We start from the raw sequence: 16,110 nt of genomic DNA, 5'->3' as shown, positions 1-16,110 counted from the left end.
ACTTTCCAGAAACCATCCACCCTTCTTAGTCATTTTATGAATCACACCAAATTCCAAGTGTTTACCAATCATTCCTTCCATTAAATACCCCAAATAATCTGCCTCCTTTATTTACCAACGGCCCCTCTTTTTTCTTTCTTTCTCTTTCTTTCTTTCTTCCTTCCTTTCTTTCATTTCACTTTGATGTTACTAGGAAGATGGATGGTGCACTTCTAGGGACACTTTCTGTAAAGAGAACAACCAATACAATTTTTAAAATTAGGCCCTGATGTCATAAATATAAGTTCACAACAAGAATGTAAGACAGTAGGTAGAGATTAAGTCATAGCACCCCGAAGGTTATGGGTATTGCTTCCTTATTGCCAGGTTTCTTTCTCACTGTGTTAAAATTCTCAAATATCAAGCTAGTCTACAAGAAAGTTGAGAAAATCCAGGTTGTTTCCTTTAGAAGAATCGTTTGTGACAATTTTCAGAATATACCTGAAGAATATATCATATAGCAGTCTGGGAAAAAAAAATCCAGTTGGTCTGCTTTGATAAAAATTTGTAAGATATTTTGGAATACAGGGAATTTCTATGATTGTGAAAACAAACTCACACCCCACATACTGGCAGCACCCCCTACCCCCTTCTCTTTTGAATGTTGTTGAAAACAAAGTGATTCTCAGAAACAGAATTTGCATTCCAGGCTCTGGGCCAGGGAGAATTTAAATAGACAAGTTACACACTCTTGAAAATGGCATTTTATGCTAAAAACCGTGGAACCCTCCAAGTCCAATTAAATGAACGGCACAGCTCATGATAAGGAAAGCATTTGCAAGAGCATATAGGGGCTTTACTTTTTTTTTTTTTTTTTTTTTAAATAATGAATTTACTTTGGGTCACATTTTGTGAAGCCAACAGCAGCTGTGACAGGGAGACTTTTATTCTGTGCATGTGTATATTGCAGTCACTTAAGAGTTACTAGACTCATCATTCAGTGCTCTGTTTCCTTCTGTCGAGTCACCTAGCAACATGCATTGTGTACTACAGAATCGAGTATGGTTGACGTGAGCTAATACCAGCTCAGCTTGCGGCAGAGTACCATCCTCATGGGCAAACTCAGACTGTTCTTATTCAGACTGGAGGCCATGACCGATGACTCTGCTCCCTCCGCTGCAGGCTAGTTTGTTTAGCTTTAAACTATACCTCAGATACAACAGCTATGCCCATAAAGCACCTGAGATTCAAATAAGTCATGTTCTTTATTGCCAGGAATACAGCTTTAAAAAAAAAAAAAAAGAATTGAATGGCAGCAAAATTAAAATGTGTTTGCATTTAATACACGTTTGAAGTTAATAAACACGTTCAGAAACATCAGTCAAGCCTTTAAAGTTCTCAAAGATTTATTCCAATCACTGTGCAAAAGTTTTGGAAGTCAAATGGGTACCCAGATTGCCAGCTGGCTGTCAGTGGTGGAACAGAAAAATCCCTGACTGGTCATCAGAAGACCTGGCTTTGTTAGGTGTGTTGCTGATTTCTGACCTTGAGGATGTTCACTAGTCCGAGGCTGCTTCTCTCATCAACAGTAATAGAAGTGCTTTGAATTTGAGGGTCGTTTTCCTACTGGTTCCTAGATCCTCCTGAGGAGCTTTGCTGAAGAGGGCAGGAGAGGGGGAGGCACGTGCTTCTGCTGGCTAGAATCTCACCCACGCTATATTTCAAAGGTTTTTTTCATGATAATTCATTCGGGGTGGAGAAGAAAAGGCAAATGACTCCAGCTCTAAAAAACCATTTGAAAACCACAATGTAGGCTAACCTGTAAACCCACTCGTTAAAAGGAAAACTGTTTCCGTGACATAGGGTCACTGTACACTTGGACTGTTTCTTTGCTTAGTGACGGGCAGTGCTGGCTGACTTCACACAGTTACGTTAGAGCTCTCATTCGGACACTATTCTCAGAGTTTTATCAGAACTGAGCATCCTTCCTCTCACCTTCCGTGTGAAAGTTAATCAACCTGCAAGGAATTTTTTTTTTTTTAAATGAAGGAAGCAGAAAATTACCCATTTAACAAATGAGACCTATTTTATTTTGATTCTTTAAATATAAAAATTACCTTTCCCATCTCATGAGGAAGTAAACTATGATTCCATGCTAACGGTTTTTTACTTAAAGTGGACCAGAATTTATAAGAGGTAATGACTGACAAAGTACTGAGAGGAGCTTTCATGAGTCAATGTAACCAGTAAACCTCTCTTTTCTTGCCTTCCTCCCCTATCAAAAGCTCTCCTGTGTGTGGTTTTTGGTAATAACACTGTACATTGTGGGTGATAGAGAGCAGTTTGGCTTTTATCACTACATCCTCAGCTGGCTGCGATACCCTTGATAAAGTTATTTTAATAATGCAAATAAATTTGTACTATGACTTTCCCTTTCAATTCTATACTTGGTTATGAATCCCTGAATTATATTAAGGCATAATTCATGTGAAGTTTTTTTTTTTTTTTAAAACACTTTGGAATCAATATGCAATTTTGCTAAAATAGTACATGTCCTCTTTTATGGTCCTCCAACTAATACCCATTGATTGTTGCAAACTAATATAAAAGAAAATTACATATAAAATATCTCGTGGGTTTGAAACAAAAGTTTGGAAGAAAAGAACTCAAGGAATTGGAGTAGGTATTACCATCACTTCCACAATGGCCATGGTGACTCTCTTCCAAATAAAAAGATGAGTTACACTGTGAAGAAGCCTAAACATTAAGCATTCTTTCACCAGGTTTTTCTGGATTTTCCACAGCTTCATTTTACTGAAATAAGTATAAATTTTAGAAAATATTTATGGAAAGAATATATACATGGCCATGTGTAAAGGGTCAAGACTTGTAACACACCAAATATTTATGATCTTATGTGCAAGGATAAAACATCATAAGGTTTACAAAGCAGAGAAATATATATATTTTGCCTAAGAGGAAGTACGTGCCCAACTGTTTTGATAAATAATTTTGGTGAACTAGAAAGTAATGCAGTTTAGCAACACTGCACACCTACACTTTGTATTAGAAGACTCAATTAAAAAAAAAAAAAAGAACCTCAGTTTTTTCAGATGATTTTTTTTTAAACCTCTTTTTATATTCTAGGCATAGATACTACTGAAGGGGAAACAAAAATCCATTTGTTCTTTTTCTCTTGTTAATTTTGACTCTTGATTGACCACATAAATTAATTAAATATCTTACCTCTCTTATGCTCTCAGAGTGGTATCACGAATACTTGATTTTAGTTCCCAGAGAAGTTTGGCTTACTTATTTAAGCATTGAGAATTTTTATTTTGCTTAAATATTTTGGATATATCCCTCTCTCAAACGTTTTAGACTTTTGTCTTAAAACATAAATTCAGAACAGAATTTAATGCTCTATCAGGAATTCAGAGTTGTAATTGTGAACATTAATGGCATTACATTAAAATTGTGATAACACCAGCGCTTACTGATATGTGGAAGGCTTTAACCTCCTACCATATGCTTCACAGAAATTGCTGTTCATCCTGACTTTTTGGTCAGATTTAATAATTTTTTGGTCACATTTCTACCAGTCAGGAAAACAGGTGTCACTTTTTGTTTGTCATAATGTAACTGTCTCTGTTACACCTTTCTTTTCTTCTGTATTTCTTTTTTCTATTTTTTATCTTTCTTGTGTTTTGTTTCCAGTAGGTATATTTAGAAAATAATCCATCTTGTGCAAATTGAATTAGGGTAATATTTCTAGAATTAATAGTAAGTTGGCTCTCCTATAGTTAAAGGGCATAAGTTGAACACATAGGAAGATTTATTATTATTATTCATTGTTCCAATTTCTAATATAAAACAATTGTGTAAAAAGTAAATGAACTCTCAATAGTAACATGAAGAAGTTTACATATTTTTTTTTACACAGTCTTGGTGATAGCCATTTTGCTCTTTCAAACACTTTCTGTCTTCATCCTTATTTTCTATAATGGTCTGGGTAGGCAACATTTCTGATAGCAGAATCCCAAACTGACTAATAACTGTATAAAAGCCAACTTAGTCTCGTTTGGTAATAGAAACTAAAGGTATTGGAGATGATATTACAATGAGACTATGAATGAAAGAAGAACTGGTTGTCTTTATTTGTTTATATGAGAATAGAATAGTTTTGCTCCATGAGATTCACAAAAATCAATGACAAAGAGGGAATATCCATTTTCTGGAGACTAATTGTTAGAGCTAATTAAAAAGTAAAAAATCTGTCAGGGATAGAAAACTAACAGCTAAGAGTAAGTAATTTAAAATAAGTCTGAATACTACCTTGTTGCTGTGATTTTTAACCAGTTCTTCCTGAAAGCTCTCTTAGAATGGATGCTTCTAGAACTTCCTACATTTGAGATGCTTCTGTCTATTATCTCTGTTCCAAATTTGAAGGATTTCCTTACATTTATAATTTCATAATGTGATTTCACTTTAAAGATAAGGTTTGAGATACACAGAAAACTTGAACGTTTATATCCCTTAACTCTTTTTAGTTAGCATGATTTTAGAAACATGATATTTAAACTTCATTGTGCCTAAAAATCTTGTAGAGAGCTTGTTTTAAAAAGTTGATTTATAGGACTGTCCCTAGAGATCCTACTTCTGGCCAAGGGAGACTTAGAAATCTGCATTTTTAGTAAGTACCCTTTGTGGATTCAGGTCTTCATCTAAGTAGCTGGAAGTTATTAGTAAGTGGAAAGTACACATGATAATCAGTTAACAATCATATTCATATTTCATATATTAACCTCTATTTCACTATCAAATCCATAGTTATAGCTTATGAAGGAAGCATTCAGAAGACATTACGAATATTTAATTCGAAGGAGTAATAAGCATTTAAAATAGTACTTAATATAATAAAGCAAATACATGGAGGGAGTGGGCTAACCAGATTTCTTAATTACAGATTATATGGGAATGTGTTTGCTTTGAATAAGTGAATTATTTTTCTATAATTCAAATCACAAATGTCCTTTTGTTCCTTCGTGTGTACTTAAAACCTTTCTCTGCTTGACTTTAGAGCAACCATCCAAACCTGAAATTGTAAGCCAAGCACCTTTTCTTGAAACAGAGCAGCTAAAAAAGGTAAGAACTTGCGTTTGATTCATTGCCTTCACTTAGCAATGTCTTCTCCTGGCCTCAGATGCCACAACAAATAAGATAGACTTTGTTCTGGTGGAGTTGACAGTGTTGCAGGTGCCAGTCAGAAAGTCTGCCTGAGTTAGAGCAGGGAACACAGAGGAAGATGTAGTCATTTCTGAAAGGAGGAGAAGGTGAGCAGAGGAGGGGAAAAGGTATAGTCTTTCTTGTTTCAGTGAACTGTCAAATGGAGTCATGAAAGATGAGTAGATTTTCTCCAAACCAAGGGTTGAAATGTTTTCCGACAACGTGAAATAATAAGATGTGAAGGAGAATATAGCATTTTTAGGAAACATCACGTTATTTGTGTTACTGGAACTTTGTGTGGTAAGACAGTAGGCAAGAGAGTGCAGTAAAAGATAAATCTGGAGAAGTAAAGAGAAGCTGGATTATGACAAGCCTTATGTCATGGAGGGAATTTGGACTTTATTCTGTTGGCAGATGAAACTATTAAAAAGTTGAAGTAAAGATATGAGAAGATCAAATTTGAACAGTCACATTAAGAGGTGTGAAGAGAGGCTGTATTGAGAGGAGACAAAGTTGGAGGTTATATTTAGGCACAGCAACTGACTAATGATCTTATTTCACTAAGTAAAATACCTAAATTTTCCTTTGTGAAGAAAAAAATACAAACAAGTGAAAAGTTCTTTGAATCAGATTAAGTTTTATTTTGTAATATTATTTGATAAATGCTAAATATTAAAGTCATAACACATTTGAAGAAAAGTGGTGGGAATTACAGATTTGGTAGGTATACGTATCTGAACTTTAAATAGTATGAAACCAGAGAGGCAGCCCCGCTTTCATACCGTTAATGATTCTTGCATGCTGAGATCTATGAACCATGGGAATAGCCAATGTTAATGTAGTTGTGTTATTTAGTTAATACTAAAAATGAATAATGTCAAAATGAATTTGGTAATGCTTTTGGACAAATGTGATTTTATTAATAGTGGCAGCATCTATTGCATGTTTTTAAATGAGCAAGACCATAATTTTAAGTGCTAGGCATTGTTTTTAATGCAAGGGACCATGTATTCAGTCCCCAGTCAGTGCTTGGATAATGAATGGGTCAGGAAACCTTTGGAAGAGCTGCACCCCCTGAGGAGTCCAAAGCTTTCAAATTGACAACCACTGATGGAACCAAGGTAGCAACATTTCCTTTTCATTTTGCAGTTGGGAGACTGCATTTCAAAAGACAGTTACCCAGATGGCAACATCACGTGGTATAGGAATGGAAAAGTGCTGCAGCCCCTTGAAGGAGGTGGGTAAGAAGTGGGCAGTAAATTCCGATGACCTATTTTGACCTTCTCTCGTCTAGGCATTCCTTAGACTGCCCTGCATCTAAATGCATTGGCCTTTTTGATCTATGGTTCTATGCTTTGTTCCTTTCAGTAACCATTAAGTCATTAAGTGATTTTTTAAAACATCATTTTAGTCCTTGTGCAGAAGAATCAAGAGCAGAGAAGAATTATTTCTGTATATGGCATGTTCTAGAAGTTAATTAAAGGGAGTGGGAGATAGGATTCCAGGATTCTATTTCTGTCTGTGTCTCTGATTTCATGGTTCTGAAAAGACATTCTACCTCGGTACATGTCAATTTTCCCTCCTGTTAAATATAGTAAGGACAAAACCACTTATCAAGGTGTTATGACATTTAAGGATTGTGATTTTTCCAATGAAAGATGCTATCATTAGTGTTCTTACTTTCTTCAGTGGTGGTCTTAATTTTTAAAAAGCAAATGGACCCAGTAACTCAACTCTATACCATGACTTCATCTCTGGAGTACAAGGCAACCAAGGCTGACGTACAGATGCCATTTACCTGCTCTGTGACGTACTATGGACCATCTGGTCAGAAAACACTTCAGTCTGAACAAGTAATCTTTGATATTTACTGTAAGTAACTCAGTATGCAATTATGCAATTTTTTGTTTGTTTGTTTTATTTATTTATTTGACAGAGAGAGAGAGACACAAGAGAGGGAACACAAGCAGGGGGAGTGGAAGAGGGAGAAGCAGGCTCCCGCTGAGCAGGGAGCCTGATGCGGGGCTCGGTCCCAGGACCCTGAGATCATGACCTGAGCCGAAGGCAGACGCTTAACGACTGAGCCACCCAGGCACCCCTACAATTATGCAATTTTAATGTCTTAGAGTATTCTAATGCTATTAATCTTTCAATTCCTAATCCACATTCTCTTTGGATTGTGCCTTCAATCCTTCTTTCCTGTTCTGCAGTACTCAAATAATTTCTTTCTCCTTGGAATACCTATAGAATAAATGCTTACTCTGTCTTGTGATAGCTTTCACTTTCCACTTTGTCATTTCTGAAGATCTCTTCTGGATTCTGCTAGATGCTAAGTTCCTTAAAAACAAGAACTCTAACTCAGTGTGATCCCTTCAGGTAGTCCCCACAAGCTATGAATTTTTTTTTTTCTTTTTAGATTTTATTTATTTATCTGTCACAGAGAGAGAGACAATAAGAGAGGGACTATAAGCAAGTGGAGTGGGAGAGGGAGGAAGCAGGCTTCCCGCTGAGCAGGGAGCCTGATGTGGGGCTCGATCCCAGAACCCTGGGATCATGTCCTGAGCCGAAGGCAGACACTTAACGACTGAGCCACCCAGGCGCCCTAAGTTATGAGTTTTATAAGAGTTCAAAATGCCATCTGATTATTTTCTGAATGAAAGACAGATGAATGGAAGCTTATGACTGATTGGACTTCTCGCTATGGGATTTCCATTTTAATGGAAAAAAAATTAATAATAAGATCAATTGTACAAGTTTAAATAGGATGTTTTATTCCAGACATTTTGGTTAACTTTATTTCATAGATTTGAAACATAGGCTATTAGACTAAAAAGGAACCTTCTTGATCATCTGATCTAACTCCTTATTTTACTAAGCAGTAAAGTGAGTCTTAGAGACCTGCTCTAAATTAGCTGTAGAGACTGGGTTAGAATCTTTTCTGCCATGCTGTTCTCTTTCCCATAAGACAGGTGCCAAGATTCAGAGCAAACAGGCTGATAGTCCAGGCCCAACACAGTCAATTTCTGTGCCTTTCTAGAAGAGAAGGTAACTGCTTTAGGTCTCAGTTTTCTTATCTTGAAATGGAAAAAATAACTCGGTGATGTTATGGAGATTAAGGGAAATCACAAATCTAAAATAGCATCCTATATTGCTCATTAAGTTCTTGCTACTAAGTACTATTATTATTATTATTATTACATATGATCATTATTACTACAGATGCATAGAACTAGCGATACTATTTTTGGAGAGATACTGTTTTAAAAGTTTTAGAAGCATTTCATTATTAAAAAAAAAAAAAGAATCAAAACTTTTTGTAATACTGCCATATATGGTAGAATGACCTAATACTTCTACGTGTATTCTGAAGAAAGAGCAGAAATGCCATTTGAGCCATTGTAGGGTTTAATCTCCTCTGAATTCCTATTTTGGTTCCATAAAGTGCAGAACCTTATATAAGAACAAAACTGACATTCCACTTGCCCTGACAATAAAGGATTGCGGTGCCTTAAACTTTGTATCTAAGTTTCAACTTCTATACTGACTTAAAGTGAGGACTTAAAGGATTTCATTATATGCAACTTATCTAAAATCAAACTATTATTTCTGTAAGTAAAGGCAGAATTCTGTCTGTTCAAAAATGTTGAACTGGAAATAAACTCTCTTGGTGTAAGGGCAGGAGTACAAGATAGGAAAGAGCATCAAGATGAGTAATAAGGACCGGGAAAGTGGCTTCAGAAAAAAACAGGAATGTATGTTATCAGGCACGAAGAGCCGGATAAGCAGAAAAGTCTTTGGATGAATAAGAAGGGAATGATTTTACTGTGGCTGGGCTGTGGGGGGTGCATTTGGCACAGCTTTTGAGAAGCCACAATGTATGCAGTGCTGGACTTCCTGGTAAAGATACAAAGTGCTTAATAGGGTCCTGACATTCAAAGAGTTTAGGACTCCAATAGAGCAATGAGATACCTACAGGGGGAGGAAATTGTCAGTGCAAGGTCACATGTGGTAAGTGACAGAGCTCAATGAATAGCACTGAAAGCTCAGATGCCCAAGGACAGTGATTCTCAGACTTTTGTTGCATCTGAATCACCAGAAGGTCTTAGAACACAAATCACCGGACCCTGCTCTGAAGTTTCTCACCCTGTAGTTGTGGGGGGAGTTCAACACTTTGCATTTATAACAGATTCCCTGGTGATGCTAACACTGTTCATAAAAGGACCACACTTGGAAAATCACGTTAAAAGTGGAGAAGGAGGGAGCTAAACGGAAAGGACAGAGAATACATTCAGAGGAAAGAAATTTGGTCAATTCATCTGGAGGAAGGTGCCCTAGTCCAGTCGTACCCTAATCCTTCCTTACCCTTTCCAATCAGTAATGAAACTTGATAGAATCTAGCTCTTTATGTTGATCTTTATGTTTATGTTGATCTTTATGTTAATCTGATTTGTTATGTTTATGTTTATCCGATTCTGCCTTCTGACACTGCCTACAAATATGCCACCATTCTCATGGCCCGTATTTCTGTGATTCCCAAAATAATATTCCTTTCTGTTCACTCTGAACTGCCCTCCAAGCTGCTGCTGAAAATATCTTTTTTAAAACAGATGTGAAACCGTGTTAGGTTAGTGCTATGATTACAATTCTTTAGTAACTCCCCAGATCTCTTGGATTAATCTTCACGCTCATTGTTTTCTTTATTCCAAGTTTTTACTTTAATTCCAGTTGGTTAACATACAGTGTAATATAAGTTTTAGGTGTAGGATTTAGTATACAACACCAGTTGCTTATCACAGCAAGTGCACTCTTAATCCCCATCACCCATTTAACCCAACCCCTCTCCACCTCCCTGCTAGCAACCCTGTTTGTTCTCTATAGTTAGAAGTCTGTTTTATGGTTTACCTCTCTATTTTCTTCCACTTATATTTATCTGTTATCATTTCTTAAATTCCACATATTAGTGAAATTGTATGGCACTTGTCTTCCTCTGACTGACTTATTTTGCTCAGCATAAGACTCTCTAGCTCCATCCATGTCATTGCAAATGGCAAGATTTCATTCTTTTTATGGCCGAGTAGTATTCCATTGTGTATATATATGACAGCTACTTTATTCATTCATCAGTTGGTGGACATTTGGGCTCTTTCCATAATTTGGGTGTTGATAATGCTGCTGTAAACATCAGGCTGCATGTATCTGTTCAAATCAGTATTTTTGTGTCTTTTGGGTGAATACCTAGTAGTGCAATTGCTGGGTTGTAGGGTAGTTCTATTTTTAGCTTTCTGAGGAAACTCCATACTGCTTTCCAGAGTGGCTGTCCCAGTTTTTATTCCCATCAACAGTGTAAGAGAGTTCCCTTCTCTCTGCATCCTGGTCAACAACTTTTGTTTGCTGTGTAGTTACATTTAGCCATTCAGACAGGTGCAAGGTGGTATCTCATTGTGGTTTTGATTTCTATTTCCCTGGTGATGAGTGATGGTGAGCATCTTCCCATGTGTCTGTTACCCATTCTGGCTGTCTTCTTTGGAAAAATGTCTATTCATGTCTTCTGCCCATTTTTAACTGGATTATTTGTTTTGGGGGTGTTAAACTTTATAGGTTCTTTATAGATATTAGATACTAACCCTTAATCAGATATGTCATTTACAAATATCCTCTCCCACTTTGTAGGTTGCCTTCTAGTTTTTTTGACTGTTTCCTTCGCTATGCGGAAGGTTTTTATCTTGTTGAAGTCCCAGTAGTTAACTTGTTGTTTCCCTTGCCTCCAGAGATGCATCCAGTAAGAACTTGCTATGGCCAGTGTCAAGGAGGTGCTTCCAGTAATCTCCTCCAGGATTTTGATGGTTTCCTGTCTCACAGTTAGGTCTTTCATGCATTTTGAGTTCATTTTTGTGTATGGTGTAAGAAAGTTATCCAGTTTCATTGGGCATGTTGCTGTCTGTTTTCCCAACACTATTTGAAGAGACTTCGTCGAAGATTAGTTGACCATATAGTTGTGGATCCATATCTGAGTTTTCTAGTTTGTTCCATTGATCTATGTATCTGTTTTTATGCCATTATCAGACTGTCTCGATCACTACCACTTTGTAATGTAGCTCAAAGTCTAGAATTCTGATGCCTCCAGCTTTGCTTTTCTTTTTCAAGGTTGCTTTGGCTTTTTGGGTCTTTGGTTCAATACAAATTTTAGGATTGTTTGGCCTAGCTTTATGAAAATAGCTGGTGATATTTTGATAGGGATTGCATTAAATGTGTGGATTGCTTTGGGTAGTATAGGCTTTTTAACAATATTTGTTCTTTTAATCCGTGAGCATGGAATGTTTTTCCATTTCTTTGTGTCATCTTCAATTTCTTTCGAAAGTGTTCTACAGCTTTTAGAGTATAGATCTCTTACCTCCTTGGTTAGGTTTATTCTTAGATATCTTATGGTTTTTGGTACATTTGTAAATTAGGTCGATTTCTTGATTTCTATTTCTGCTGCTTCATTATTGGTGTATAGAAATGCAACATTTTCTGCATGTTGATTTTGTATCCTGCAATTTTGCTGAATTTGTGTATCAGTTCTAACAATTTTTTGGTGGAGTCTTTCATAAACTATCATTTCATCTGCAAACAGTGAAAATTTGACTTCTTCCTTGCTAATTTGGATACCTTTCACTTTTTAAAATTTATTTTATTTATTTATTTATTTATTTATTTATTTATTTTTTGGTTTGATTGCTGAGGCTGGGGCTTCCAGTACTATATTAAATAACAGTGGTAACAGTAGCTATCTCTGCTGTTCCTGATTTAGAGGAAAAACTCTGTTTTTCCCCACTGAGGATGGTATTACCTGTGGTTTTTCATTTATGCCCTTTATTATGTTGAGGTATGTTCCTTCTGTCCCTATTTTGTTGATGGTTTTTATGAAGAACGGATGTTGTACTTTGTCAAATGCTCTGTCTGCATCTGTTGAGAGAGGATCATATGGTTCTTAGCCTGCCTTTTATTAATGTGGTATCTCACACTGATTGATTTGCAAATATTGAACCACCTTGGCAACCCAAGAATAAATCTTACTTGATCATGGTGAATGATTCTTTTAGTGTAATGTTGGATTTGATTTGCTAGTATTTTGTTGAGAATTTTTGTGTCCATGTTCATCAGGGTTATTAGTCTGTAGTTCTCTCTTTTAGTGGAATCTCTTTAGTTTTGGAATCAGAGTAATGCTGGCCTCATAGAATGAATTTGGAAGTTTTCCTTCCTTTTCTATTTTTTTGGACCAGTTTGTGAAGAATAGATAGAATTCCCCTGGGAAGCCATCTGACCCTAGACTTTTGTTTCTTGGGAGATTTTTGATTACTGATTCAATATCTTTGCTGGTTATTGGTCTAGTCCACCTTTCTATTTCTTCCTGTTTCAGTTTTGGTAGGTTATATGTTTCTAGGAATTTATCCATTTCTTCCATATTGCCCAACTTGGTGGCATGTATTTTTCATAATATTCTCTTATGATTGTTTGTATTTCTGTGGTGTTGGTTGTGATCTCTCCTTTTTCATTTGTAACTTTATTTGAGTCCTTTCTCTTTTCTTTTTTAAGAAGTCTGGCTAGGGGTTTGTCAGTTTTATTAATATTTTTCAAAAACCAGCTCCTGGTTCTAATCTTTATTATTTCCCTTCTTCTGCTGTCTTTAGGCTTCATTTGTTTTCTTTTTCTAGCTCCTTTGGGTGTGAGGTTAGCTTCATATTTCAGATTTTTTTTGGTATTCGAGGTAGGCTTATATTGGTATGTACTCCCTTCTTATGAACACTTCTGCTGCATCCCAAAGATTTCAGATCATTATGTTTTCATTTTCATTTGTTTTCGGGTATTTATTTCTTCTTTAATGGTTGACCCAGTCATTCCTTAGTAAGTTGTTCTTTAACCTCCATGCATTTGTGTTCTTTCTAAAATTTTTCTTCTAGTTGACTTCAAGTTTCGTAGCCTTATGATTGGCAAAATGCATAGTATGATATCAGTCTTTTTGTGCCTATTGAGGCTTGATTTGTTACTTAGTATGTGGTCCATTCTGGAGAATGTCCCATGTGTACTTGAAAAGATTGTATTTTCTGCTGCTTTAGGATGAAATGTTCTGAATATATGTTAAATCTGTCTGGTCCAGTGTGTCATTCACAGGCATTGTTTCCTTGTTGATTTTCTGCTTAGATGATCTGTCCATTGATATAAGTGGAATTTTAAAGTTCCTTACAATAAGTGTGTTATTATTAATAAATTCCTTTATATTTGTTATTAATTGTTCAGTATGTTTGGGTGCTCCCACATTGGGGGCATAAATATTTAAGTTGTTAGATCTTCTCATGGAATAGATCACTTTACTATGATATAGTGCCCTTCTTCATCTCTTGTTATAGACCTTGGTTTAAAATCTAGTTTGTCTGATATGAGAATTGCTGCTCCAGCTTTCTTTTGATATCCTTTTGCATGGGAGATATTTCTCTATCCCTTCACTCTAACCTGCAGGTGTCTTTAGGTCTAAAATGTAGGCAGTATATAGATGGGCCTTGTTTTTTTATCCAATCTGACTCCCTATGTCTTTTGATTGGAGCATTCAGTCCATTTACATTCAGAGTAATGACTGACAGATATGAACTTAGTGCCATTTTATTACTTATTTTGTTGTTGTTTCTGGAGATTTTCTCTTTTCCTTTCTGGTCTTTACCACTTTTAGTCTTTCTTTCCCACTTAAAGAGTCCCCTTTGCTATTACTTGCAGGGCTGGTTCATTGGTCTTGAACTCCTTTAGTTTTTGTTTGTCTGGGAAACTGTCTCTCCTTCTATTATGAATGATAGCCTTGCAGGATAGAGTATTCTTAGCTGCAGATTTTTTCCATTTAGTGTATTGATTATATCCTGCCACTTTCTCCTGGATGCTAAGTTTCTGTGGAGAGATCTCCTGCTAACCTTATTGGTCTTCTCTTGTAAATTAGAGACTTTTTATCTTGTTGTTTTTAGGATTTTTCTTTATCTCTATATTTTGCAAATTTAACTACTCTGTGTCTTGGCGTTGACCTTCTGTTGGATTTTGATGGGAGTTCTCTGTGCCTCCTGGATTTGGATGTATATTTTCATCTATAATTTCCTCAAATAAACCTTCTTTCCCCTTTTCTATCTCTTCTTCTTCTGGGACTCCTGTGACACAAATGTTACTATGTTTGATGGAGTCACTGAGTTCCCTGGGTCTACTCTCATGATCAGGATTTTTCTTTCCCTCTTTTGTCTTTATACTCCCAATTTTGATATGCCTCAGATCCCTTGTAGCCATGGTCCGGCACTATGTCTCAATCTTCATCACTTCACTGTGTCTTCTATAATCCTGTTCTGTTTTCCAGATTCCTCCTTTAGACTACTACTTACATGACTATTCATTTGCTGTCACTACCAAACTTTTGTTTTCTAGCAAACACCTATTTATTCTTTAAATTCTAGCTGTATTATCAGTTTGTACCAGATACTTCCCAGTCTCCTGCATCTATTAACTATCAGTGATAACATCATATCCAATTTAATGTTGTTATTGTCTTGTTTGATGTCATTACAAATAGATTGAAAGCCATGCTGTTTTCAACTTTATAACTTCAGCATTTAGTGCCAGCACAAAATAAATATTAACTAAACAAATGAATACATGAGTGGACAGAGGATAAATGGAGATAGGACAAAGAAAATTTGAATAGAATCTCGGTTATTATGTAGTGGTATATAGAGAGTAGTGAGATATACTTCTTACCTGAATAGTTCAAGGCAGTCATGGGTACCAGGTTAGGAAATTTTTATTTTGGTCGTCACATATAATTGTAATCTTCAAAGCATTACTTCAGAAAACTGATTTTGAGGAAATATATATATATATATATATAATTTATATATTATATATATGATGGAGTGGAATGCAGGACTGTCCGTGTTTCAGGTATAGGTTAGCGCCTGGACAATGGAAGTGTTAGTAGGAATAAAAGGAGAGAATCAGATGCAAAACATAGTATTAATCGTATTAATCATTCACACAGAGTGGATAAGAAAAAGCCAGAATACCTGGCAGAGTGATTTACTAATAGACAGAGTAAAATTCAGAGAAAAAGTCCAGGGCAACGGGAGAGCAAGAGATGGTTAATTTTGTTTGAGGCATGTTAGTTGGACATCCAGAAAGTTACTGTTAAAACTCAGATCTCTCTGATCTCAGTGTAGTTCTTCAATTCTCTAATGCAGAACAGAGTCTATTGAAAGGGGACACAGAGAAGGGAAGTTTTGCAATAAAGCAGGAAGTCAGACAGACTCTGATCCTGGCTGTTCTGGTGTCAGCTTTGATTGAGCAGTCTTGCAGTGATATGCAACAGGCCAGAGTAGTGAAGGGCCACATAAAAGAGAGAAGAAGGCGTAGAAATGGAAGGCCAGCAGGGGATGAAAAACAGACTTTATTTACCTTCCAATTTTACTGGGAACCACTAGCGAGGGAACTACCTCGGGGAAATTCAGAAAAACTAACAAAAAGTGTATTAAACCAGTCACTGTTAAGCTTCAGAACATTCTGGACAAATAGACCCAAGCATGGAAAAAAAGGCAACAAAGCAATCTAAATCAACCCTTCTATGTTTTTTCTGCGTTTGGATATTAAAAAGATACATAAATGATAGCAAGAGATAGGAAAAAAACCCTCTGATTTTACTACTTGTTTTATTAGCTAATAACAAAGTACATCTTCATAAATTATTATTCTACTCTTATTCTGTTATTGTTATTATCCAGCTATATAACAAGCTATATTAGAAAGTGGGTCATTTATAACTGCCAACACCCCTTCCTCTTATTTTCTGTATGCTGGATATTGTCCTTCATACCTAGCCTTTAATTTTTTTAGTGTTCTACTGTTAAT

General features: G+C 36.1%; 1 protein-coding gene across 1 annotated transcript in view; it reads left to right on the top strand.

Annotated features, from left to right (window-relative positions):
* LOC111147835 (activated leukocyte cell adhesion molecule) overlaps positions 1 to 16,110 on the top strand; it is a 210,918-nt gene that overhangs the window by 157,151 nt on the left and 37,657 nt on the right. Inside the window, exons 4-6 of the mRNA XM_022504091.1 lie at positions 5,060 to 5,124; positions 6,355 to 6,442; positions 6,895 to 7,077. Of these exons, the coding sequence (XP_022359799.1) occupies positions 5,060 to 5,124; positions 6,355 to 6,442; positions 6,895 to 7,077 (336 nt within the window). The remainder of the gene's footprint in view (positions 1 to 5,059; positions 5,125 to 6,354; positions 6,443 to 6,894; positions 7,078 to 16,110) is intronic.

Source organism: Enhydra lutris, unplaced genomic scaffold (genome assembly GCF_002288905.1).
Source record: "Enhydra lutris kenyoni isolate GAN:26980312 unplaced genomic scaffold, ASM228890v2 scaffoldscaffold2, whole genome shotgun sequence".
Taxonomy (NCBI): Eukaryota; Metazoa; Chordata; class Mammalia; order Carnivora; family Mustelidae; genus Enhydra; species Enhydra lutris.
Note: the sequence above shows the minus strand (reverse complement) of the source record. Positions and strands in the feature narration are given on the sequence as shown.